The 25988-nt window shown below is 62.9% G+C and overlaps 1 protein-coding gene across 10 annotated transcripts; it reads left to right on the top strand.

Annotated features, from left to right (window-relative positions):
- The first annotated feature begins 6617 nt into the window (after positions 1–6617).
- CADM3 (cell adhesion molecule 3) lies at positions 6618–25801 on the top strand. Of its 10 annotated transcripts, none has more exons than XR_011090224.1 (12): positions 6618–6762; positions 17473–17613; positions 17693–17845; positions 18044–18181; positions 18420–18590; positions 18694–18784; positions 19002–19171; positions 20732–20857; positions 21518–21643; positions 22025–22086; positions 22421–22555; positions 22626–25801. XR_011090224.1 is itself a non-coding variant. In XM_068662761.1 (12 exons), exons 1-11 carry the CDS (start codon positions 6693–6695, stop codon positions 22537–22539), a joined length of 1374 nt encoding a protein of 457 aa, XP_068518862.1. In that variant the 5' UTR covers positions 6618–6692; the 3' UTR covers positions 22540–22555; positions 22626–25801. The 10 variants fall into 10 exon arrangements, 9 of the variants coding, with proteins under 9 accessions (XP_068518862.1, XP_068518866.1, XP_068518863.1 ...); XM_068662761.1 differs by having other exon boundaries at positions 22025–22093; XM_068662765.1 differs by having other exon boundaries at positions 22028–22086; positions 22421–25801.
- Positions 25802–25988: the final 187 nt, after the last annotated feature.

Here is a 25988-nt window from a genome sequence, read left to right as displayed (position 1 = left end):
GAGAACACGCAGTCCATCTGCAAAAGCAGAGAACAAGGACTGTTTGCTCAAGACCTTCACACCACGGCTTTAAATACTCTCCATGGCAGAGCCAAGGATTTTACTCATTTAGCCGTTCCTTTTAATTTCCTTTTAACTAGCGTCGTCTTTTCATGTCGTTTAAAGACTTTTTCAAAATTCTGCTCTCTCTGCAGTCAACTTTTTTTGGCTCTTTTTCCTCACAAGGATGTTGAATTTGAGTACATTACAGCCGGCATGAAAAAAAAAAAAAAGCATATCTTTGATAGTGATATATTGATCCAGGTTCTGTGTATTACTGTAGAATAAATCAAAAGTTACTTCTCCCCTTGTAAGGTCGTTCACTAGTTGCTTCATGGATTAGTCATTTATGGTGTCTAAAACTCATTTTCTCTTCCAAACAGAAGCAGCTTTCCCAGCCTCAAATTTTGTCCAGTTGCTCAAGTCATTTCCCCATAATAACAAAAATCTCATTTTCGGTAGCTGAGGACTGCAAAGCCAGATATATAAAATGGCAACGTTTAACCAACAATTTATTGCACTAACTACATCCTCAGGTGACTAACTAGTTTCTAGGAAAAGAGGGGTTTCTGGAGCTGGTCTCACCTCCCTGAAACAGAGCCTTTGAAATCTGCTCTGAAGTTTGAGAGTTGCCAAGGAGAAAGTTCTGTTACATTTGTCTTTTTCTGTTATTTTCTTTATGCCAGCTTTTCTAAGAACATTTTCCTTTTGATTGGCACTTCGTATTGTTTTGTTTGTAGCTATTTAAATGCGTTGTTTTGACATCATGTGCATTTATACTCAATACATCATTAATTGGGGCGAATTCCATTCCTTTGCAAGAATAAAATCCTCCGGAATAAGTCCCTACACTATTTACAACGTTTTCTACACCACGCCTAAGCAAACCCACTGAAACCCCCTGTTCAAACCACGATGGAGACTTCAGCAGGATCTCAGGGAGGCCCCAAAGCTCGGCTCTACCTGCACCACCAGTGCTTCGAAAAGCAGTCTCCGCAACCCACGAAGAGCAAATTGCCAGCCAAGATTTGGAGTCAGCTCAGAGCTGTGCTGCAAGCCAGGAGCTAATAAATGTCACCGAGCCCGCACAGAGTAGATTAGAAACGGCCATTTGGATTTTGGCCATCAGGCTGTGCAGCGCAGCTGCGACACCTCTCTGCGCTCCTGCTTGAATGAGAATGGATTGGGGAAAAAAAATTAAAAAAAAAGTTCATTTGTAATTTAAAAATCACCTGAGCGGGTTAATCTGCCTCGGGGAGTCACTCCAGCGGCCGGCACCTTATTCCAAATCCCAGGTGTCCTCTGCCAGCTGCCCGCCGCTGGCTCCTGCTCTGGTTACTTTTGTCCTCCAGACTGGAAGGCCTGTTAACGAAGCAGGTTTTTCGCTCAGACACTTAGGTACCATGACTAAGTAAGCCCTTAATGCTCTTAGAAATTCAATAGTTGAAGCAGATAAAGGTCATCTGGTGCTCCAGTGACCTCCCTGCCTTGTCTGGTCACTGTTCCTCCAGAACAGCCCTGTCCACTATTTGTTCATCGAAGCTGATGCTCCATTTGGCCCTCTTAAAGCTTTTATTTCGTTCCATCTTATCAAATCAGCAGCCCTGCCCTCCAAGCATTTTGTCATCTGCACAGCACAACAGAGACATTTCTGGGTTTTCTGCTAGGTTTCTGGTACAAGCGTCCAATTTAGCTCTACGAAGGCCGTTTTTAGGCTTTGTGCTTTGAAGGAAGCGTGTGGTAGAAGCTACAGAACCAAAGGACGGTGCTGGGTACGGGGAAGATCCAGCAGTTACCTGCGATATGGGGATGCTGAGGGCTTGCTGCAGCACGGTGCAATCAGGAGCTGGTGGGCATCAGGCTGGACCCACCATACAACCCTGCTGCATTCGGGTTTTGGTAGGCACTCCCCACTCCTACCCCCTCTGCTGCTCTGGGTTGGCTCCAGCCAGCTGAGAACAAACCCTGCCTTGAAGAAAATCAGCCCAAAGGAGCCTCTAAATATACAAAATCTGAGTGCTGGGCGGAATCCCCAGGCAAGGCCATCAGGTTCTGGATCCTGACACACAGCGGAGCTGCGATCTGACTCACAGCAATGTGACTCAGGAGTAAGTACCAAAGCCTCAACAGAAGCAAATCAAGGACAAGATATTTCGGTACCGAGGATCTCTGTCAAGTCAGTTTGGTTGCAGGTTGAGTTCGATGAAAGCCTGCAGCGGTCTGGAACGGGCATTACAAACATCTGGGCAGCATGCAAACACCAGCGAACTGCCCGGCCCTTGATCCTGATGTAAGAGGAGTTACACAAGTCGGAGAAATACCCAAACACCTGGCTGCAAGCTCTGCAGAGCGGCCAGGGGAAGCTGCAAAGAGAAGCAGCCAAACGCCCAGATGCAATCACGTCCCTGCAAGGCTCTATCTCCCTGCCCAGGCGGCTGCGGAGAAGTGGCAGGCTCGCGTCTTTGATGAAGAAGATCAAAATGGCACCGGGCTCCAGCAAGGGCGTGATAACAGCGGATGATAAGAAGGGACTCGAGCCACCCACATACAAACACACGGCGCAGCAGGACACGGCTCAGAGACAAAGTACCTCCGCGCTCAGCACGCTGCTCCGTGCCTGGAGCAAGGAGAGGAGCAGGAAGAAGTGGGAAGGCCATTCTTGACTTCGTTTTAAGTGGCACGCGGGAGAGAATTCACAAAGCCATCGCTGAGACGCTGAGTAACAGCAGCCCCGGCGCTGCTCAATTCAGCTTTGCGCGGGGAAGCCAGGACCAAGCAGCGGCGGGTGACACTAAGCGGAGGCAAACGCGAAAAACCAGCGTGAGGTTAATTGCCGGAGCATAAAGGGGTTCTGAAGAGCAAATAAGTAAAAGTATAAAAACAAACAACGGGGCTGAGCACGTCGAAAAGCCAGGAGGAGAACACGGGGCCGTGAGACTGGCAGGGGTTAAAGAGAGCAATTATGGGAGATGAGGACAGCGCTGAGCTGCTAAAGGACTCTTCTGCTTCCATCTTCCACACCTTCCCTGGAGATTTCGGTGCCTTCTGTAGCCTCCAGGGGGTTATTATCTACGGCTGGGGCAACGGCAGACATGGCTAGGAAACGTGATCAGATGAAGGGAGATACATGACCAAGCCCATTCAGGCAGTTAAAAGGCTCCGTCCTACTCCATTCTCCAACCCCACTTTCCACAGGGAGAGCATCCACCGCTGGAGACACCACAAGGGAAAGGTGGGAGCTCCTGGTCTGATCCGAAAAAGCCAAATTCAGATAACAAAAGGGGAAGATCTTTTCCAGAGCTGTGAGGTCAAAAGGGGGGGTGAAATTGTAACCGGCACTGCTGAGGTATTTGGGGAAGTGTTTGCGCCCTGCGCTCCAGCCAGTTCTGGGTGGAAAGCCGGGGAATTGGTGCCAGGGTGGTTTGTTCTTCCTGTGTAGCACATTAGCTGCAGCCAGGACACGGGGCTGGAAGGCTTTCACAGATGATCAGGGCTGGCAGCTCTTAAAGCGATGTCAATAGGAGGTAAGTGAGCTCTGGTTGCTTCTACCCAAGGGTGCTGTACCTAAGCGGCGTGGCTGAAAAAAAAACCAGCCCTGCACCTGTAGCCCTGCAGACCCACACCTCGCACAGACCCCTAACGAGGAGCTGCAGGGTGCTGCCAGATCCCTGCTGGCACACATGGGAGCACCCGGAGGGCTCGAGGTTCAAGGGCTGCGTGCTCCCAGCGAGCAAGGAGACCCGGAGGCCAACAGAGCTGGGAGTTTTACGCCCACCTCCGCAGCCCTGCGTTGTCATCAGCAACGGGGAAGGAGAAAGATTTAGGCCGGCAGGGACTCGGGGAGGTCTCGCAGGGGAGCGCCGTCCTTCCCCAGCGTGCCAGAGGGAATCCATGCGGGGAGCTCCCCGTTCCTGGGGGCTCCGAGGCGCCTCGGAGGAGGCGGCTGCGTGACAGCAGCCCCCTCGGCCGCTCGTTAGCGTCGAGTCCCCGGCGATGGCAGATGCTTTGGGGCTGAATCACGGGGATTTGTCGCGCAGCGAGCGTCGCCTCGGCACCTGCTGCACGCTGAGTGCCTCCCCTCCCTCCCTCCCTCCCCCTGCCTCCAGCCACCCTGCCCTTCACGGGCCATCACCCCACGGGAGCCGCCCGCGCTGCGCAGAGCGTGGGTGCTGCACCCACAGAGGCAGGGGACGGCCGTCGGCATGCGGCCAGGCTCTCTGCAAAGCCCCCGCCTCGCAGGAAAAAAGAGAAGGGGTTGAAAATCCCACCTGGAGCTACGCAGCCCCCCCAGGACGCAGGGAGAGGGGGCAGCAGGCTGGAGGAGCAGGGTTTGGGGAGGGGGCACGGAGATGTCTCCTGTGATGAAGCCACGGCCTGAGGGACGTGGGATGCGACATTTTGGGACACGACATTTTGGGACACGACATTCCTCCCACGTCCTGCAGGACAAGCATCCGAGGCTCAGATCATCGCGGGGACCCAGCAGAGCCCGAGACCCTCCCCGAACTGCCTCCCCGACCGCAGCCCCTGGGGCCAGGAGCCACCCACACCCATCCCAGGGTGGTCCCCTGAGACCCTCCCCAGCTTCCCTGCCCCGTCTCGGCCTCCCGGTGGAGCCTCCCTCTCGCCACCCTCGTGCCTCGGAGAGGAGCAGTGCTTGCGTTCGCTCTGCTCCTGGGGGTCCTCCCAGCTCTCCCAGCTCCCCAGCTCGCCAAAACCACTTTCCAAAGGCAGCCCCGCTCCAGCTAACGACCTGCAGAGAGGCTCCCACAGCCTCGCTCGCCCACGCTGCCCCCAAAATCTACCCCGGGGGTTACAGCCCTGCACCCCGAGCACCGAAATCCCAGCCGGACACCGCCGCACCGCGGGCAGCATCGCCTCCAGGAGGAGCGCATCCAGGCGCGGGGTGAAAATTGATGCTCTGACCACCAGAAAGCTGTTCCTCCCACAGCCCCTTCCCACGGAGATTATGACTAACGGAGCCGTCCCTCCTGCACAGCGTTTGTGCAGGGGAGCATCGGGGTGTGGAGAAGCTCGGCACACGGGCACGTGACGCCGGGTTTATGCTGACGGGTGGCACGGGTTTTATTCAGTTCCCTTTGGACTGGCTGTGAAAAAAAAAAAAAAAAAAGGGTTAATTTCTCCTCCAGGACTGCCGGAGGGAATCGGAGCTGGAAACGGGGCTGGCACCGGGTGTTATCCCCTAAGGGGTGATACCACGGATGGGTAACGGCGGATAAAAGGAGTTGCCTGGGAGATGCCACGGGATGGCAAGGGCGAAGCGCTGGCTTTTAGGGCCTGGCAGCCGCGGAGTGGCACAAACGCGGATTTCACCCCAAATGTGAATGAGCCACAAGTCCAACACTGGGCTGGTATTGGGGTACCGCAGAGGCTGAGCAGAAATCCCCAGCCCTGGGGTCCTGAGGTGGGCACGGGGCACGGCTCACCCCCGGCTGCCGTCCTCCCGGCCCCTTGCTCGGCCTCGGGGCTCCACCACGTCCCCCCCAAATGCCCCAAGAAGGAGCAGAAGAGCTTTCTCCACCCCAAAGCTGATGTGTTTAACAAGATTCCCAGAGAAAAGCTCAGTGACGGCTGCACGTCCCCCTTGGGGGTCACCGGCCCCACAGCCACCCCCCCAGAGCCATCGCCCTGGGGACCCCTCAGCCATGGGTGCTGTGGGTCCCATAGGGGCAGCCGTGGGCTGTGACCGGCCCCAGGAGCTCTGGGGGGACCCCACAGCACCGGGAGGGCCGGGATCCCCCCTAACAGGGACCCCCCTCTAACAGGGACCCCCTCAGACTGGGACCCCCTCAGACCAGGACTGGGACCGGGACCCCTCAGATCAGATCCCCCCACCCCAGGCAGGAACCCACATCCCCCCTATTGACCCAGGACCCCCTCAAACTGGGACCGGGACCCCTCCCAGCCCCAGATGCCTCAGCCCTGAACCCCCCCAGCCCAGGACCCCTCAGCCCCAGATCCCTCAGCCTGGGACCCCCCCAGCCCCAGGACCCCCCAGCCCCAGGACCCCCCCAGCCCCAGCCCCAGCAGCTCAAGACCCCCCCCCAGCCTCAAACCCCCTCAGCCCCCCAGCCCCACCCCCCCAGCCCCTGGACCCCCTCAGATCGAATCCTCCCCCATACCATAACCCCCCCCCGATCTATACCAGGAACCGATGCCAGCACCCCCCCACCCCAAAAACCCCCCAAAACACCCCCCCATCAGTGCGAGCCCCCCCCCCCCTCACCACCCCCCCCTCCCCTCTCCCACGGGGTGTGTGTGTGTGCCCCCCCCCCCCCGCCCCCCCCCAGCACGGACCGCACCACAACACCCTGAGGCTCGGGGGGGGGGGGGGGCTGTTAGCTTTGGGGTGGGGGGGGGGCAGCCGGCGCGGGCACTGTTTACCCGGGCACAGACGGGGGCGGCACCGGCGCTGCCCCCCCCCCTTACCCCCCCGTGCCCCCCCCCGCCGGCGCGTTGCGAATGGTCTCTCCCTCGCGCTCTATTTAATCCCCGCCGCTGCCGCACCGCCGGCTCCAGACCGGGAGAGCGGCGACGGGAACGGAGCCACCGTCGCCGCCGCTCCCCCCTCCCCTTTACCCCCTTCACCCCCCCCCGGGCCGCGCCCCCCCCCCCCCCCGGTGCTCAGCACCATGCCGCCCTCCGTGCTCAGCCTCCTGCTGCTGCTCCTCGGGGCCGCCAAGGGGAATCTCTCCCGGGACGGTGAGCGGCTGCCGGTACCGGGGGGGGGGGGTTAACGGAAAGGTGGGGGGGGGGGGCACACACGGAGGGGGGGGGTAACGGATGGGGGGGTAACGGATGGGGGGGTTACAGGGGGTCCCCTCCTTCCCCTCCGCATCCTTAAGGGGATAACGGGGTTTAACGGGGGTTTAATGGGGGGGGTACCGGGTTTAACGGGGGGGGGGGGGTCCCGGGCTCCCCGCCGTTATGTGGGTCAGGCACGGCGGGGCCCGGCAGGTGCCGCCCCACCCCGGACCCGCCCCCGCCGCCCCGCCCCGGCCCTGCCCTCGGGGTCCGCCCCGGGAGAACGGAACCGGGAGCAGCGGCCCCGGGAGGAGGAGGAGGAGGAGGAGGGGGGGGGGGGGGCACCGGCGGCTCCGTGACCTTGAGCCCCACCGCCCCCCCCCCCCATCACCCCCCCCCTCCGGTGTGTGCCCCCCCCCCCCCGGTCTCCGTCCCCGCCCGGGGCGGGGCTGGGGCGGCGGAAGGTTCCAGACAGGCCCCGGCGGGCGGCGGAGCCCGGTTTTTTTTTGGGGGGGGGGGGACACGACACCTCCGGGGGGGCACGACCGAAATTTATCCCACCCCCCCACCCCTCCCCACTGAGCCGTGGGGGGATGGCGGGGGGCTGAGCACCGGGGGAGGGGGGGTAGGTTCGCAATGGGGGGGGGGGGGTAGACCCCCATGGGGGGGGGGGCAGACCCCCATGGGGGGGGCAGCCCCAACGTTTTGGGGCCAGGCACCTGTGGGGTGGGGGGACACGGTGGTGGCACCCCCCACGGGGTGGGGATGTGCCCGGTGGTCGCCCCCCCCTATGGATTGGGGGGGGTGCACGGTGGTGACAACCCCATGGGGATTAGGGGCAGACCCCCCCCCCAATGGGGAAGGATCCCTATGGGGTGGGGGACACACGGTGGTGGCACCCCCGTGGGGTGACAGCCCTGTGGGGAGGGGGGGGTGGCGTTTTTTTGGGGCTGGGAGGGGGGCGATGGTGGCGTCCCCCCAGGGATGGGCAGGGCGGCGGTGACATCGGCGGGGTTTTGGTGGGGGGGGAGGGCGCTGGTGACCGCCCTGTGGGGTGGGCAGGGTGCTGGTGACATCCTCGGGGGGGGGATGGTGACAGTCCTTGGGGGGGGGGGGGACAGGGGGATGGTGACAATCTGAGATATGGGGGGGGCGTTGGTGACATCGTCCAGGGATTTATTATGGGGGGGGTGATGGTGACACCCCCATGAGATGGGCATGGTGATGGTGACATCCTCCGGGGGGGGGGGGGTAACGATGACACCCTTATGGGGTGGGGCAGCCCCCCTAGATTTGAAGCCCCCCAGAAAAAAAAAAAATAAAAAAATCCTAAATCCCCCATTTTGGGGAAAGGAGCGCCCGTTTGGAGGCTCAGCACCACCCTGCCTCGCCCTGTGGGGGGGGGGGGGGTTTGGGTGATGCATGGGGGGGGGACGCAGCTGGGCACAGCCCTGGCGCGGGCGTCTGATGGCATCCGAGCATCCCATAAATCCCCGAGCATCCCATAAATCCGCGGCGTGTTTGCTCTGCGGGGGCACGCAGCTCCCCCGAGCCCTCCAGACAAAGGGTGTTTACCCGCGCCGCGCTGCGTGGCCGGGCGCCCTTTAATGAAGTGCCGCAAAGCAAATATCACTTGGGGGGGCTGGGGGGGGGGAGAAATAAAATGGGGGGTGGCACGTAAGTGGCTGCGCTTTGGGATTTTTGGGGATTTTTTTTTTTTTTCCCCTGTCGCTGAGCGGAGCTGAATGCCCCAGCAGCCCCCTGGTTGTGTCTGGAGATGCTCGGTGCTATGTTTGGGGAGGTGGCTTTTAGGGGAGGGGGTCCCCTGGGGGGGGGGCACCTGCACCCTGCAGACAGCGGACCCCCCCCATGGCTTGGGGGAGGTGGCTGTCACACAGCATCACCCCGGGGGGGGGGGTTCGTGGCTGTGTTTTCCTGCAGGTTGTGGCCCCCCGGGCTCCTGTAGGAACCCAAACCTTGAGGATTTGGGGGATTTGGGGCCGGGGGTGGCCGTGGGGGGGCTGAGCAAGAGCCCTGCTGGGGGGGGGGCAGCGCTGGCGGTTGTGGTCCTGAGCTGCTCGTCTGAGGGCGCGGTGATGCTGCAGGATTTGTCCCCGGGCTCCCCAGCAGCCACCGTGGAAAGCCCCAGGGGGACCCCAGTGAGCCAAACTGGAAGGTGCTGGAGGAGCCGCCGCAGCCTCGCACCTCCCTGTGTATTTTTGGGTGCAGGAGGGGGATTTTTGGGGCCGTGGCGGCGCTGGCACTGCCTGGCGGCGGTCGTGGGCTTGGCCGGAGCCGTGCTGCCGTCGGCACATTGCTCAGTGTTTGGGCTGCCTTGCGTGGTCGGCTGCGCCGCGAGGATTGCCCCCCCCCCGTCCCTGTCCCCCCCCCCTCCCCATGTTATTCCGCTCTCCGGAGCTGTGGGAGCCTTTTGTTTGAGCGGCTCTGCTCCCCGGGGGGAGCCTCAGCGTGCCAAAACCGGGCTCCCCGGGGCTGTTTTTCTCGGCGCCCCCTCGCTCTTGGCACCCAACCGTGGGTGGCACGAGGACAGCCGGGCCGTGGGGCGCAGCACGGGGCAGGGTGCGTGTCCCTCGTCCCCTACCAGAGCCGCTCCACTTGTCCTGAGCCCATTCCCTACCACTAGAAACCCCTCGGTATTTAGGGTTTGGGGGGCTTTGGGGTGCTGTCCCCATGGGAAGGGTGGCACCGTCCTTCTGGAGACGTCTGCTTGGCCAGGACACGCTGGAGGAGCTCTCTGCGTGGAAGATGCCACCCCCTGCCCAGCTGGGAGCAGCATCTTGTGGCTGGGGGGTGGCTGTGGGTCACCTCGGGGGAGTTTTGGGGACATGGACACCGCTCGCCCTTCCCCAGCTCATGGGAGAGCTCCTGGAGGTGTCGGGGACACTGGGCACGGAGGTGGGACCCCAAATGGCACCTCCAGCAGTGGGGCCCTGCGTGGGACCCCCGGTGGCACAGGGGGGCAAGGGGACAGCTGGGGGCTGGCTCCTGTCCCCAAGGTGGCTGCCAAGAGCTCTGCATCCCCCAGGAGCTGTCAGAGGATAACGTAATCCCCTTTTTTTTGCTGCGTGGGGCCGTGCCCGTACCCACCCCATGAGCAGTGCCACCAGGGCTCCCCGTCTGCTTCCAGCACGAGGCCTCAGCGGGCACAGCACGAGGGGGTCGAGTGTGACCCCTCCGTACCCCTACAGCCCCGTTTTGGGGGGCTCCCATCAGCTGCCTGCTGGGGGAAGGCGAGCAGCTTTGGCACCGTGGCCAGGGATCAGTGAAAGCGGCCGAAACGGAGCATCTGAGCGGAGGGCAGCTGGGGCGGAAAAGCCGCTGCTCAGCGCCCTGGCACGGCGCAGCCGGCTCAGCCCGGGTTGGATTTGAAGACAATGCCTGGGATAAATCCCGCAGAGCCGCCCTGGACATACCCAGACAGCGAGGGGACGTGCTGGCGGGGGTGGGAACCGATCCCAATGATTCCTCGGGTTTGGCACGGAGCTGGGGGGTGTTTGTGTAGGGTTGGAGAAGCGTCCCGAGAGCCCCAGGGTGCTGCTGCCCAAGCAAGATGTGCCCCCATCCCAAACCCAGGCCCCCCTTTGGAAGGGGATGGAGGGCTTGTCGAGGACCCCCCCATGTGTGGTCCCCTGCCTTCGAGCTGCTGCCTCCCCCTGCTCTGCTTCTGTACCTCCCCGGAGCTGCCGGAGGGACCGGGGGCGGCTACATCTGGGTGCTCACCCCAGAGCTGGCACGGCCCGGCACGCCGCCAGATGGAGGAATCTGCAGGAAAGCGAACATTTTTGTTTGTTTTCACTAGGTCGGTTTTAACCTAGTTTTACCCCGAGCCAAGGTGCCATTCGGGGACTCGCCAGGGGAGCAGCAGCCTGAGCGAGGAGGGGGCTGCAGGACCCGAGTGCGTGCCCAAGGTGTCGTTGCGGTGGTCTTGGCGCTTGGTGGGCTCCGTTTGGGTGCCACCGGGCTTTTTCTCCTGGTGTTTGGTGCTGTAGAGCCCGATCTGCTCATGCAGACGCCCCTGGGGAAGCGCCGAGCCCCCCGTGCAGGCGGGTGCCGTGGTTCCCCTGTGCCCAGCCCCAGCAGGGCACAGATTGAGTCGTGCCCTCGGTGCCTCGGTGGGCCTTCGGAGGCGATGCCAGCGTGGTGACACCCACGCAGGCAGATGGACCTGATCCTGCCCGGATTACTGGGGCAGCTCAGCTTGAACCATCTGGTCCAGTTCTCTCCCAGTCGGGTGCAAAACTGGGGCTCCATCCTGCTGGGGACGAGCTCCCCGTTGCTGTCCCAGCCTCTCGCCGTGCTCTGGTGTGGAAGGGCAGAGGAGAACCAGGCGCAGAAAGGCCGGTTCGGGTTGGATTCGAGCACCCTCGGTGCCAGGAGCCCTTCCCCAGGCGAGGCTCGGCGCCGCGAGCATAAATAACAGCGGAGGAAGGCGGAGAAGAAGCGGAGACGGGCGCCGAGGGCTGGGCAGGAAGATGTTTAACCATTCCGGTCACCTGCGCAGCGCCACGCTTGGCCTCCGCTGTAATGCGGCGAGGCCGCGGGGCCGGCGGCAGCTGCTGTGGCTGCCGAGCCCCCCGGGCATCCTGCACCGAGCCGGGGCAGCGACCTGGGCACCCGAATCCCCGCGTGGCGCCTGGGTGCGTGGCTCCATCCCCAGATGCGGTTCCTCAGGCTCTTTATTTCCACCTCAGGCTCTTTATTTCCACCTCAGGCTCTTTATTTCCAGCTCAGGCTCTGTATTTCCACCCCAGCCTGTTTACAGGCGAGCCCGGTGCGCAGCATCAGTTTTTTCCAGCCGGCTGCTGTCGCTCAAGGCTCCCGAGGTGCCCATCCTGCCCTGCTGCTATTGATGGAGCCCCTGACTTGTGGCCGCCGCACGCCCTGGGAAGCCTTCACTGATCTCCAGCAGCAAACAGAGCACTGATCGGGCCAGAAGAGAGGAATTGCCGGGATGCTGCTGCCCCGTGCGCCCCGGGGAGCTGTTTTCTAGGGGCAGGATGTGCTCCGTGGCATCCGTGCCGTGCTGTTGGCTTGCCCCTGCCCTTGCAGGTCAGCATCTCGGGGCTCCCTCAGTGGGCTCTGCTCTGCCTCTTCACATTTCACCACTTTAGGCTTTTTTTTTTTCCTCTCCCCATGATGTTGGGGGCTTCACCTCCAAAAGGCAGAGTCTGGGTGATGGCAGAGGGGAGCTGGTGGCACGCAGCCGAAGTTCGGAGCTCTGTTACCCTGGGGGCCTCCCTTGGGAGCTGGGGGCTCCCCACTGCAGCCAGCCACAGCGGAGCATCCCTCACAGCATCTGTTGCAGCCAAGTGAAGGGCAGTGGGATTCAACCCTATTTTTTTCTTCCAAAATGACTTTTCCCTCCTCTTCCTGTGAAGTCAGGACATGGCATCGATGTGCGGCACCCACCAGCAGGCACGCCGGCCCCTGGGCAGGGAGCGGAGCCTCCAGGGTTTCCCAGAACAGAGGGAATTATTCCTTATTCCCAGGTAACAAATGCCCTCGTGCACAACTTGTGTGTTTAATCCTCGGACAGCCGGCAGCAGCAATTTCTCCTGCCAGCCTGGGCAGAGCCGGGCGCGTGTTTGGATGCCTGCAAAGCAACAAGCAATCCGCCGGGGCATCTGAAGCAACCATTTCGAAGACACCTCGCTGGGCAGGCAGGAGATCCTTAAAACAGAACTGTCAAAGCAAAGAGCTCGTTTCCTTGGCAACACTCGTGGTGGAGATTGGCCTTAGGGTAGGAGCTAAAAAACACGCTCAGAAAAGTGGTGAGCAGCTGCTCCCCGGCCGAGGGGCCGAGAGCCCTCGGACACGGTCCCGTGCCGGAGGTCAGATGAAATTTTGGGAGGTCCAGGGCTGGGAGATGGACAAAATGGGGCCCTTTTGGGGCAGGAGGAGGATGCCCCAGCCCTGGAAGTGTCGGAGGCCACAGGATGGACGAGGCTCTGGGCAGCCTGGAGTGGTGCAGGGGGTCCTGGAGGTCCCTCCCCACCCATCCCCTGATCCCCCCAGGACATGAAGGGATGGGGCCAGGTGGTCCCTGCCTGCTGATGAGAGGAGGAGGAGGGCTGGCTTCCAGAATTCCCAACCTCCCTGGTTCCCTTGTGGCTCTTTCTCCTTTTGGGGACTCCAAAGGAACTCTGGCTGCTCAAAGGCGCCAGCGGCACCCGCCTTTGTGCAGCTGCCAGCGCTGCAGGCAGGAGCTGCCACTGCTGTCAGAGGGCTTCCCCGGCCCCCACAGCAACTGGATCCATCCCAGTGCTCTGCAGAGGCTTCACCCAGCCCTGGGGTGAGAGGGAGAGCGATGGGTGTAGGGTGGGGAGAAGCCCCCCCGGAGCAGGGGATGCTCCCTCAAGGCACAGTGGGCTCGGAGGTGAGGCGCATCCACCCCATCAGCTGAGAGCTTCGGGCTCCTTCCCTTCAGCTCCTTCAGCTGCTGCTCCTGGATTCGGTGCTAATTGCTGGCCTCGTTTCAGCTGCTCAACCCTGGTGAGGTGGCAGGCAGGGCTGACAGCTCCCCCCCGCAGGGAGGTGACCCCCAGTGCCCTGCAGCAGGAGCCAGGACCCCGCAGGACCTTGGTGCCCTCGGAGCTGCAGGATGCTGGGGATGATCCACGGGGTGTTGAGGGTGAAGGCACTGGGAGAAGCCCAGCAAAGCCCCAGGGTTCAGAGCAGGCTGTGACACGGAGCTGGGCTCTGTCCCTTCCTGGGAATTGCTCCTGTGCGTGCCCAAGGTTGGAGAAATCAGGCAAAATGCGGTGTTGGGACATGGCTTGGTTTAGGTCCTACTCGGGGTTGGGAGCAGGCTCCTCAGGGCCATGTTTTCTTCTCCCAGTGAGTATTCCTGTCGAAATGTCACCTGGAGATTAAACCCCTTGCTCTGGGGAAAGGCTCGGCTGGAGGCGTGGGGCTGGGAGCTGGCAGAGGGACGTTTTGGCACCGGAGGACACAAACCGTGCTGCGGGATGGGTTTGTCCCCGTAGCCGTGAGGCAGAACCTGGGAAATTTCCCAAAGCACCCGGCTGCCAGAGCTCCTGTGGGTGTCAGAGGGGTCCGAATGGCACCGGGCAGGAGGGGACCCGGTGCTGCAGGATCATCACTGCCAGCAGGAGAGCACCGCAGAGGGACCGGGATGCATCCATCGTGCACAAAAACCCTGCATCCTCTGCAGGCGTGCGAGGAAGAGGAGTGTGGCACCGAGCAGATGCATGGAAACCGGAGCAGGTTTCCCCCTCCTATAACAAAATCTGGAGCGAGGCAGCTGCTTGCACGGAGGAGCCTGGAAGCCGGGCTCTGGGCGGCCCAGACTGTGGATTCGCGCGCCGCCCGGATCAGCCCTCGCAGCAGATGTCGGAGCCGTGCCGAAAACCCACCGGGCTCAAAGCTCTCAAGCGGCTCCCGTGGTGCCAACCGTGTGCTTTGGGATGGAGCATCCCCTTCCATGAGCTGCGGGACCAAAAAACACCCCTCAGAGAGGAGGCGACCTGCCCCAGGAGTGAGCACCTGGATGAGGACACCAAGGTTTTGGGGAGCACCTGGACAGGCCCCGCTTCTGGCTTGGGGAGCCAGGAGAGACGTGAATATTGTTTTTCCCCTCATAAATCCAATTGCAGCCCCCTGCAAATGTGCACAGGTTTAATTAATGAAGCATTGATTTTTCTGGAGCATGGTGCCTCTCTAATTTCCCTGTGCCAGCCAGGATCTGGAATGAGCGCAGGCAGCAGCTCGCAGCCAAAACCAGGTGCCCGTGGTGCTTTGTGGGGTGCCCGAGCATCGTTTTTGTCCCTCTTCCTGTGGGCCTGGCCACCTCCTTCAGGAGGGTCCCAGCAGGGCAGCCCCGATGGTGCTCTGGTTCCTTGCAGCCCTCGCTGCTTGCTCGCACGCCTCGTGCTGTTGCAGGATGCCAGGAGGTTGGGCAGGGGCCCGGGATGGGCAGTGAGGGAGCGGAGGTGGAAACGCAGAGCTGTGGAGCTGAGGATCTGCTTCCCCCTCCTGGAGATGCTGGAGAGGAGCCCCGAGCACCAGGAGTCCTGCTTTGTGCCAGGGCCAGGTGGGACACGGGGGGGCCTGGGCTGGCCCCACAGAGCAATTTTGGAGCCCCAAACAGCACAGCGGGCTCGGGGTGCCCACGGTGGCACAGCCGAGGGATGCTCCATGCCAGGGCGAGGGGCTGGCACCAGCCTGGGCTGTCAGGTGGCAGCAGCTCCGTGCTGGCAAGGTGAGCACGGATGCTTCCCGGAGCATCCAGCACCTGTCCCCATGCTCGTGGGGGCTGTTGGGACCCGGGTGCCAACAGGGACCCAACCCCAATGCTCTCTGCTGTCAGTGCAGGGGATGCTCCGCACGGTGCTGGAGCAGTCACAGTGCACCAAGCGTCCTCCTGGTGCTCAGTGTCCCCTCCATGGGGTGGCAGCCTCGGTCCTTGTGTCCCCAGCCCTCCTTGCTCATGTCTAGGGACAGCAGAGTAAGGAGGGTCGGGGACCTTGCTTTGTCCCCTCCCTGTGCCATCATGGGATGGGACAAAGCCCCCTGGTCCCGTAGTGGTGGTGTCCCGGTGCTGCCAAGGGCCGGCAGGTTCCAGCCACGGCGGGTTTTAATTAAATCAAGGCAGCCCAGCCGTGCCCATCTGCTCGCCAAGCTGTCGGGCACGGAGGTGAGCGGGGATCTGGGTCGTGGCAGCGTGGCTCTGCGGCACTGGGGCCTCTCCGTGGGGTCGGGGACATCGGGGCTCTGCGGCACAGGTCCCTGATGCCACCAGGGCACGGGGCCAAAGCAGGGGGAGGAAATCTCTGGGGTGGTTTCCGTGCTCGGGAGGGGGGTCCCAAGGTCAGGGTGCAGGACCCAGGGGGGTCTCTCCACTGATGGATGGTGGAGCTGGGCAGGGGGATCCTGCCGAAATGCTGGGGGGGGGCTCTGGGACCCCGGGGCCACCACATGCTGGAGGCACCGCAGGCACCCAGTGCCCCCATCCTCTGCTGAGCCTCTCCCCGTGTTAATACCTTAATGAGGCCAGCGCTGTGGCAGGCGATGGTAATTGTGTTAATTAAGAGATTGTGGGTCTGTCCTCTCCTGTGCGGGTTTCATGCCCTGTCCTCAATCGCGGCGGAGCGGGAGCGCTCTGAGTTTGGACAACAGTGGCTTGGAGCAGCCTAATCCCCTAATTACGGTCATAGCAGCACAAGAGCATCGTTAACCAAATTAAAACAAGCCGACAGACATCCACCCGCTCCCCAGCAGCCTTTGTGCACCCAGCGTGAGCCACGGCAGGGGCACAGACACCACTCACCGGGCACCATCCCCAGGATCAGACCCCGCAGAGCCTCCGGAGAGCCACCGGCACGCGTGGGGACCACGGCACGGGCACGGGGACCACGCTCGAGCAGGCTGGAGGTGCACCAGGGCAGAGCATCCGTCACGGCTAACAGCTCAGGAGCCCAGGCCAGCGCGTGGCAAGGATGGGGAGGACTCGGTCAGCGCCTATAAATATCCGCGAGGATGGAGATGGGAAGCAGAGGCTCCTCAGCTGGCTGTTAAACCCGAGCAAGCGGAGAGGAGCGGAGTTTGAACAGCGGGCGTGAAGTACAGGCGGTGGTGACGGCGATTTCCTGGGGCTGGAGCAGGAACCCTGAACCCTGGGAATGTTTTTAATCCAAATGTGATGCATCTCTGGGAGATCTTAATTCTTGAGTGCCCCAGGCTGGTATGAGTGGGGTTTCACACGCCTTCCAGCCTGGAGTTTTCCTGGAGTTCAACATGGGCCTGGGAAGCCTGGAGTCCTTGTTCCCAGCCCTGATCTCTCTGCTCCTTCCTGTTCCCTACGATAGCCTTGGGGAATTTGCAATGTCAGCAAGAGAAAATATTTCCCTTCATCACTCTTGGGCAGAAAATGGAGAAATTCAGCCCAAAACAGGCTGCTTCTGCTAACTGGAGCTTCTCCCCGACAGCAGGGAAATGAAACCAGGGCTGTGCTGCGGGTGCCTGGGGCAGGATCCCTGAGCTTGAGTCCTGAGCCTGAATCCAGCCAAAATTTGAGTGCCGTGATGGAGAACGATGCTTTGTGAAGCTGCATCCAGCACAAGCTGCAGCGGGGTCGGGCTGCTTGTTGCGTGCGACCTCCAGGCTGGGCGAGTGTCCCCCTTCTCTGCGGGGCAGCTCGGCTCGCCGGCACGTCGGCTCTCCCAAAATAGCCGTCCTTGGGGCAGCCGGGGGTTATCTGATCCTCCCGGTGCTCCTCTCTGCCCTTGGGCTGCGATGTCTGCGCCAGGGAAACGCAGCCGGGGAGGAGGTGGAAAGGATGGGGAGGACCGGGGAGCAGCAGCACCCCCGGCAAGGGACATGGTGACCTGCTTCAAAAAGCGGCTCTTGCTGGAGGCAGGGCTGGAGGTGGACAGGCAGCCGGGCATCCCATCGCGTGGGTCTCCTGCCAGGGTCTCCTGCAGCCTCCCTGGGCACCCCGGCTCCGTTCACCAGCATCTGGCACCCCCAGGGGCCATGCACGGAGTGCTGGAGCCCCACGTGTCCTGGGGCTTTGGGGACAGCGCCGTGGCCCCCTCTCCCTTCCCTTGGTTGCTCAGTGATGCTCGCACGCTCTGGGGAAGAGGCGATGCTGGGGGGGCTCCTCTGACCCCTTTTTTCTGCGCCCAGAGAGCCAGCCCACGACATCGGATGAGACGGTGGTGGCCGGCGGCACGGTGGTGCTCAAGTGCCAGGTGGAGGACCCCGACGACTCCTCCCTGCAGTGGTCCAACCCTGCCCAGCAGACCCTCTACTTCGGGGAGAAACGAGGTGAGTGCGGGGTTAAAACAGGAGCCGGGGAAGGAGCCCGGTGACCCTGCACCTGGTGACACTGTCCCTCGTCCCCCAGCCCTGCGAGACAACAGGATCCAGCTGCAGAGGTCCACGCCGAACGAGCTGACCATCAGCATCACCGACGTGGTGCTGGCGGACGAGGGGGAGTACACCTGCTCCATCTTCACCATGCCCGTGAGGACCGCCAAGGCTCTCGTCACCGTGCTGGGTACGTGCTGGTGCCCCCCTGCCTCTGCCCTATGTGTGGGACACCAAATGGGTGGCCGGTCATCCCTGCCACCCCACGTCCCAACCCGTTAACCCACCCTTGTCGCATCCCTCCCCTCGCATCCATCTCTGGACAGCAGCACGCACGGAGCTAAGAGGTTGTTGTTGACTTTCTCCCCTCCTTCTCCTCCTCCCCCAGGAATCCCCCAGAAACCCCAAATCTTTGGCCACGAGCAGCCCATTGATGAGGAGAAGATGGCCCGGCTGACCTGCCGCTCCTCCGGCAGCAAGCCCGCCGCCCAGCTGCGGTGGAAGAAGGGCAACAAGGAGCTGAAGGGTGGGTGCCGAGGGCTGGGGGGGGGACAGGGGGCACCTTGGGGATGGATGAGGCACCACGGGGATGGATGGGGCACCAGGGGCTGAGGATGTGCCCGGTGCTGGACCACACCAGCACCCCGCTCTGCTCCCAACGATGGGATGGGGACAGGGCACCCCCTTGCTCAACACACGTGCCAGCCCCGTCCCTCTGCAGGGGCGCTGTGACCGTCACCTCCAACGGTCCCCTGTCCCCACAGCCGAGGGCACGGAGGTGGTGGAGGACCCCAACGGCAAAACCTTCACCGTCAGCAGTCGGGTGGAGTTCCGCGTCACCAAGGAGGACAACGACGCCGAGGTGACCTGCACGGTGGACCACGAGTCCCTGCAGAATTCGGAGAGGTCGACCACGCAGAAGCTGCAGGTCCACTGTACGTGGCACGTGGGGCACAGGGACACAGAGGGGTGACCCCCAGAGCTGGGGGGGGCGCAGGGCGGGCAGGGCGCTCACCCCCCCCCCTGCTCTTCTTGCAGACAAACCCACGGCGAAGATCGAACCTCACCCCCTGTACCCACGGGAAGGCGAGAAGCTCCAGCTGCAGTGCGACGGGCAGGGCAACCCTGTGTAAGGACCCCCCCTCGCTGCTCCTTCCCTGCTGTGCACCCCAAAACCCTCCCTGGGGCTGGGGGGGGACGGGTCAGAGCAGGGCGATGCCACACACCCCACGGAGGATGACAACGAACCCCCACCACCCACGGTCACTCCCCAATCTCCCCCTTCCCCCTGGATGCTGTGGGGGGGCCACGGAGGTGCCTGACCCCCCTCCCCTCCCGCCCCGCAGCCCCCAGGAGTTCCTGTGGGAGAAGGAGGGCAGCGACGCGCCGCTGCAGCTCAGCTCCGACAGCATCCTCATCTTCCCCTTCCTCAACAAGAGCGACAGCGGCACCTACGTCTGCACGGCCACCAGCTCCATGGGCAGCGTCGTGGCCAAATACAACCTGGACGTCAGCGGTAAGGGGGCTGGGGGGGGCCACGGGCAGCCCCCGGAGTCGCCCACCTCGGCACCACGGCACCGTGGAGCCGTGCACGGGTGCTGGGAGCGGTGGGAGAGCTCCGTTGTGCCATGGGGTGGGCGCATGCCCGCGGTGTTTTGGGGTGCCCCCAGCTGCTGGGGTCACATCCAGCCCTTTCCTGCACCGAACGGAGCTGCTGGATGGGGCTGGGGGGGCAGAAAGAAGAATGGGGGGGCACGGAGCAGGCTGGGAGGGGTTGAGGCAGGGACGTGGCTGAGCTCCATCCCCGTCCCCTGCGGTGGGGAGGCGCGGTGCTGGGAGCACCGGGGTCTCCAGGACCCATCTGGAGCCTCTGGGATGGCAAAAAAATGGGAGCCCGAGCGGGTTTCCAGCCAGCACCGACCCCTCTGAGCCATGGGGCACCCTGGTGGCCCCGTCCCAAGATTTTGGACGCCGACCCCATGGCTTACCCCGAGCTGCAGGCTCGCCTCGCATCCCGTGTCCCCAGAGCCCGTCCTCGCAGGGGAAGGGGCAGCCCCCGTCCCCTCGCCACCGCTGTCCCCTCGCTGCTTGCCCCTGCCCTGGCCGTGCTCTGCCGCCCTGCTCGCTGTCACCGTGCCCCGTGGGCCGTGCGCTTCCCCTGGCCGCGCTCAGCACCCAGCCCCTCGTCTCGGTGGGAGTCTTGTCCTCTGCTTTTGGCCCTGGTTTTGGGGTTTTTTCCTCCTTTTGTACGTCCTCCTCTTGTCATCTCCCCGCTCTCCACCAGCCTTGGATTTCCCATCTTTCAGCATCCTTCGTGCTCCAGCCTTTCCCTTATCCCTTTTCCCTTTTCTTTTTTACCCTCTTTTTCCCTTTATCCCTTTTTCCCTTTCCCTCCTTTCTTGTTCTGGGCACCCTCAACCCCTTCCCCTCCGAAATGGCTGTGGGTACAGGAGCACACGGCAGCGATCACCCCTGGGGTCAGCGTCCCCTGAGACCCTCTGCCCACCCATGGGGAGCCCCCAAGTGTCCCACAGCGTGCCGTCTGTCCTCGGCAGGCCCTGCTTGGTCACCTTGTGGCCCCATCACCCCCGGGTACGGGGTCAGCACAGGGAGCTGGCTCCTGCACCCACCCCAGGGCACTCAGTGCCCACCCACAAGGCCCCCGATGTCCCCAGCCCGCTCAGTGCCACCACACCCAACTCCACCTCTGGGCTCGGTTCCCCCCTTTCCAAATTCCCCCCTCTTTTTCCCCCAGAGCATCACCGGAGCAGCCGCCCCACGCCACCCAAGTCCCCGAGGACGCGCGTGGGAGAGCGGAGGTGGCCCCACGTGCTGGGTGACCCCGGGCACGAGGGTCCCATGGGGTCCCTCGCGGGGTGACCGGGGGTGTTGGCAGGTAGGACACGGGAAGGTGTCCCCACCGTGACCCAGAGGACGGTGGCAGGAGAAGAATGGGGTGGTGGAAGGATCCCACAGAGAAAAATGGGCTCCCACCATGGCAGGGGGTCCCCCCCCCGTGGGTGCTGTCCCTCCCAGGGGTTGATTGGTGTCCCTGTGTTCTTGTCGTCCTCCCCAGATCTTCCCCAGCTCCCCACCCCACACGTTCACTCCACTCCAGCCCCTCCGCCGGGCCCTTCCCAGCCCATCTCTCATGCTTCTTCCATGGCCACCGCCTCATCCTTCACTCCAGCTCCCGCCCAAGGTACCGTAAGCTCCATTTCTCTCTCTTTACGGACCCACTGCTCCCCGACCCGGCCGGAGACGCTCCGCAGGAGGACGGTGGCAAGGGACACCCGTGCCACACCCCAGGTGCCCGACCAGGCTCCAGTCCCATCGTAGCATCTCCTCCCATCCCGTTCCAGCGGGGCGAAGCCCCCCGGAGCATCCCTCTTACATCCCCACCCACCCAGAGCCGCTTCCCCCTGTCCGTTCGTCTGTCTGGTGTGGCCACTTGTGAGCTGCAGCCCGTCCGTGTGAGCCTCCCACCCTTTCCTCCGTCTTCCCATGTTGTTTTTTCCACCTTCCGAGCATCACCTCTCAGCCCCGTGGCTCCGTCCCCTCCCAGCCCTCGGGGACGGTGACAGCGGAGCAGTGGCGCAGGACCAGGGCGCACGCGTGGCGAGGGTTGCCCACGGCAGTGCTCACCCTGCAGGGCTCCCCAACACCCGTGGCTGGTGCTTCCCCTTCGCTGCACCCCCCCTGGCTCTGCTCCTGTCCCCTCTTCATCTCCACAGCGCCTGGGTCGAGCTGGATGTGCCCGCCCGGAGCCCTGGGCGATGCGCGGGGTGAGCCGCACGGGGACCGCAGCACCCCCTCCTCTCTCTCTCTCTCTCTGCTTTCTCCCTCTCTGCCGCCTGGGCAGACGCCAGCCCGGTGCCGTCGACCTCCAGCACGTACCACGCGGTCATCGGCGGAGTGGTGGCCGTCATCGTCTTCCTCCTGCTCAGCCTCCTCATCGTTTTGGGACACTACCTGATCAGGCACAAAGGTACGGGGGGATCAGCGCTCCCACCTCGCCGGGGTGCCCGGGGCCAAGGGAGGCTGCTGCGCCCATCCCGCAGCCCTGCCCCACATCCAGAGACACCCAGCACAGCCAATGGAGCCCCCCCAAGGATTTGGGGGCTGTTCCCCACCTCCGTGCTGGCCCCGGTGGAGCTGGGCAGCGCCGGGCAGAGGCAGCTTCGTTCCCCATCTCCATCTTCTCCCTCTCGGCACCCGCAGCCCTGCAGTGCCCGTGCCACTGCCCTGTGCCTCATCCCCCTCCCCACCCTCCCCCTTGAGCCTTCCGCCTTCCACCTTCCTCCTCCTCCTCCTCCTCCTCCCAAATCCGTTTCCAACCCCCCCACCCCTGGATTTTCCATCCGCCCAGCAGGTGTATGCGTAAGGCACGGGGAGACGGTCACAGCCAGCCGGCAGCAAAGCCCAGCAGAGGTGATGTGTGAGTAAGAGCCCCCCCATCCCTGCCCCGGCCGCCTCGGCTCCCGGAGCTGCAGCCTCCTTTTGCAGGAAAACCTCTCAGGGGAACGGGGACGGGGGGCGCAGGGGTGTGGGGGGAGGCAGAACCACGCAAGGAAGCGCGATTTTTCCACCGGCGGCGTGAGCTGCTCTGAGCAGCCCAGGTGAGGCTCGGTCCCCGGGCAGGGTTTATCCCGGGGGAAGCCCAGCGATTTTTCCATTTCAGGCCAAACCCAAAGGACTTCTCTCGCCTCCGTTTCCCAGCCAGCACGGCTCCTCCGTGACGCTGTCCCCTCTCCCCCCTCCCCAGGTACCTACCTGACCCACGAGGCCAAGGGCTCCGATGACGCCCCGGACGCCGACACGGCCATCATCAACGCAGAAGGCGGCCAAGCCGGCGGCGACGACAAGAAGGAGTATTTCATTTAGGGGCATCGGAGAGAGGGTGAGAAATGGAGCCAGCAAAACCCCGATGGAAACGGAAACCAGACCACAAACCCCACTCAACTCAACAGATTTTCTCTGGCGCCCGGCACGGGCAGACGGACGGACGGACGGACGGACGGACAGAGGGATGGCAGGACAGAGAGCGGAGAGCGACCGGCCTGAGACGTGATGCTTCTTCTTGAACTTGTACAAAACGTTATTACTACGAACAGCGAAAGCCCCGGCCCCGTTTGCTTGCTTGCACCTCCATCCCTGCGACCGGCGCTCGCGCGAAACACAGACCAACCAGTGAGTGAGCGACTTTCCTTCTTCCTTTGGACCTTTGCTTTGGTTTCGTGGCTGCTCTTTGCTTTGGGCCCTCGGTTGGGATGTGGGGCTGGGGTCGATGTAGCTCTTTCCTTTGTTTCTCTCCATTTTGGGTTTATTTTTTGACATCCAAGGATAAAATCAGATCCAGGCTCCAGCACGAGCTCCGGGCAGCCGGGTGGCCTCTGCGTCACCAGCGCTCGCCCCGTGCCTCCCACCAGGAGCTGGGACCTTCTCGTTGTGTCCCCCCCACCCCACGATGTCCCCGTTCTGCAGGACGGGGACGGGGAGCGCTGTGGACCCCCCCGAGTCCCTGCCTTGATTTTATCCTTGGTGGTTCTTGTCGAACAGTGTCCATATGGGAGGAGAGCTGTCCTCGTGCCGTAGGTGTGCGAAGGGGGGGTGAGCTTCCAGGGTGGGAACCGCTGAAGCCCCCGGAGATGCCGGGAGCCGCTGAGCACCGCGGCTCCCCGTTCCCACCCCAGCGGGAGGGGGGAGGGCAGGGGTTTTGGGGGCAAATCCAGAGGAAAAAAAAGAAAAAACAAAAAAAAGCCCCAGTTTGCAAATTGTCAGATCGGAGTCGTCAATTCAAACCATCTATTGAGATGTTCAGTGCAGGAGGCTGCTGGGCACAGCCCGCGGCCGTCACCAACCACCTCCTCGCTGGGCCCCGGGAGCTTGCAGGAAGGTGGTTTAGATCCCCAGAGCGGCTTTGGGAAGAGCCGACGCGGCTCCACGGAGGTGAGCTGGGGTCCCCCTGACCCGTGCTACAAGCTGGAGACCACCAGAACCACGCTGCAAGTGGCCCAGAGGCGGCGCGAGGAGTGGGCTCCTCCTGGGCCAGGAGATGGGCTCCCTCGGGTTTGCTCCTCGGAGCTTTCTGTGCCCCCCCTGTCCTCCCCGGCCCCTTCCCGGGGCAGGTGCTGAGCTGGAAAAGGTCTTGTTGGCTCCAAGGGCTGCGGCCAAAAGCAGCCAGAACGCCCGGGTTTTGTGTCTCGGGAGCTTGGGGGTCTCCAAAAAGATTTGGTGGGCACTTATCCAACCTCCAGCCTGTTTCACCCCAGGGGAAACCCCATCTCTTCCAAGTCAGACGGAAACCAGAAGCTTTCTCCAACCTCCCCACCGCATCCCCGGGGTCCCCGTGCTCCCCCCAACCCCACATCCACGGGGCCGGGCCCCCTGTGGAGCCAGGCCCCTTCTCCCACCCTTGGGATGAGGCTTTGCCGCCCCCAGCATTGCGTGGTCTGGATGCGAGGGTTTCACAGGAGCCGCCCTTTGGCTTCCATTTCGGGGTGTCCGGGGGGGGTAGAGCCTTTTGGGAAGGAGCGAAAGCCCTCGGTGGGGTGGGCAGCCTCATCTCGGAGCTGAAGGAAGAGCCTGGTTCCTCTGCAAGGTGCCCCTGGGGCTGGAAACGCGGCTCCCATCCAGCCCCCGTGAGCTGGGCACGAGGAGAAGGGCGGTGAGGAAGCCACGGCGCTGGGTTCAGGTGGGAGCAAGGGACACGTTGGTGGCATCCCTGGCACGGGCACGGCCGGCTTCACCGCGTCATCGGCAGGGCATTACGCACCGAGAGAGAGGCACGAAGCCTTCATCACCCCCCGGCGAGGAAAACCTGCGTTTTTCTCCGTGTTGTCCCTCCCCATCCATCTCCTTGGAGGAGGAGGACGTTGGCCTCGGGTCCCGCTGGGAGCCCCGAGCTCCCTCCGAGGGACGCAAACGTTGCTGCCGGAGGTAACGCCGCCACTGCCGACGCCGGTAACGACTTCACTGGGCGCACTGGCCTCTAACACCCGCTACCAAACAGACGCGATTCCCTAAAATAAAAACGCAAGGACGTGTTCTCAAGTACCAGTCGCTCTCGCTCCAAGTCTCCGTGGCGCAGATCATTGCGAAGGAGATGCCCCGAGGGTCCGGGAGGGGTCCCCAGGACGAAAGGACGTGGGGATTTGAGGTCGGGCAGGTGAGAGGAGCCAGGATTAGGGCATCACGAGGAGGTGCTGTGTTGTGGGGAGCGGGGCAGGACAGGAGAGAGGCCCCCGTGCCAGGGGAATGTGCACCAGGTCTGAGGTTGGGCTGGGGACATGGGGGGCAATGGGGAGGCACTGCCCTCATCGCATTGGGGCCATGGTCTGCACATGGATGGTGACGCTGGGTGCTGGGGCGATCGCCCACACCACGTCCCGGGGTCACCGGGGGGGTCCGGTGGCTGGGGGCACCGTTTAACAGCCCCACATCGGGCTCAGCACGGCTGGGGAGCGAGGGGTGATGCGCGCTGCGCTCTGCACGGTGCCAAGGGGGCCACGGGGACGAGAGGTGATGGGGTCACAGCCGGAGAGGTGCTCCTAGGACGGATGGCAGAGGGACATGCGATGTCACCAGTGGGACATCTGTGTCACCGGTGGGATGTGCCGTGGCACTAGCGTGGCTGATGATGGGGACAAAGGAGCGATGGGGCGCGCCGTGGCACCAGCACGGGGACGTGAGGGACTTGTGGTCACAGGGGAGCGGACACCAGGCTCCTGTCCCAAGCTGCTGGCACCCGGGGAGGCCGGGCAGCATCACGGCACGGTGGGGCACGAGCCACCTCCCCGAGCCCCGGTGTCCCCTCCTGGAGCACGGGGGCTCCGTTGGCCGCGCGGACAGGGGACCCCCGGCCCCGCGTCCACCACGTGCCACCAGGGCATCCGAAGCGGGCCAGGGTTTGGGGCACGGGCACTGAACTCTCAATAGACCACGAAAGCCATATTTGTGCGGAGCTCTGAGCACGCCGTGGGGTGGCCGTGGGGCAGGGCAGAGGACGGGCTGTGTTGTTGTGCTGTGTTCTTGTATGTACATAAAAGGGAGACAACGAACGTCGATGTTACTTTATAACCTTTCTAATATCCTGTGCTAATCTCGGAAAATAATCCTATAAATATATCTGGATTACACACCTTAACCTGGCTGCTCGTCTCTGCGTCTGCCCGCGTGAGCCACGGCCATGCCCCCCCCCACCCTGGGGTGCAGGGTGAGAGGGGGGACAGGAGGGGACAAGGGGGGGGGACACACAGCTCACCCCAGCGCATGGTGTGAGGGGGACATCTCAGCTCATTGCACACCCCATGGAGACCCCCTCAGCCCCCACC

This window comes from Anas acuta, chromosome 28 (genome assembly GCF_963932015.1).
Source record: "Anas acuta chromosome 28, bAnaAcu1.1, whole genome shotgun sequence".
Lineage (NCBI taxonomy): Eukaryota > Metazoa > Chordata > Aves > Anseriformes > Anatidae > Anas > Anas acuta.
This window is presented reverse-complemented; position numbering and strand designations above follow the sequence as displayed.

What these genes read in the sequence shown, in the direction of transcription:
- CADM3 (XM_068662761.1), top strand. Translation starts at nt 6,693, where the DNA reads ATGCCGCCCTCCGTGCTCAGCCTCCTGCTGCTGCTCCTCGGGGCCGCC. An exon ending in GGGCAACAAGGAGCTGAAGG is followed by an intron (nt 18,182 to 18,419) that starts GTGGGTGCCGAG and finishes CTGTCCCCACAG; the next exon opens with CCGAGGGCACGGAGGTGGTG. An exon ending in GCAGAAGCTGCAGGTCCACT is followed by an intron (nt 18,591 to 18,693) that starts GTACGTGGCACG and finishes CTCTTCTTGCAG; the next exon opens with ACAAACCCACGGCGAAGATC.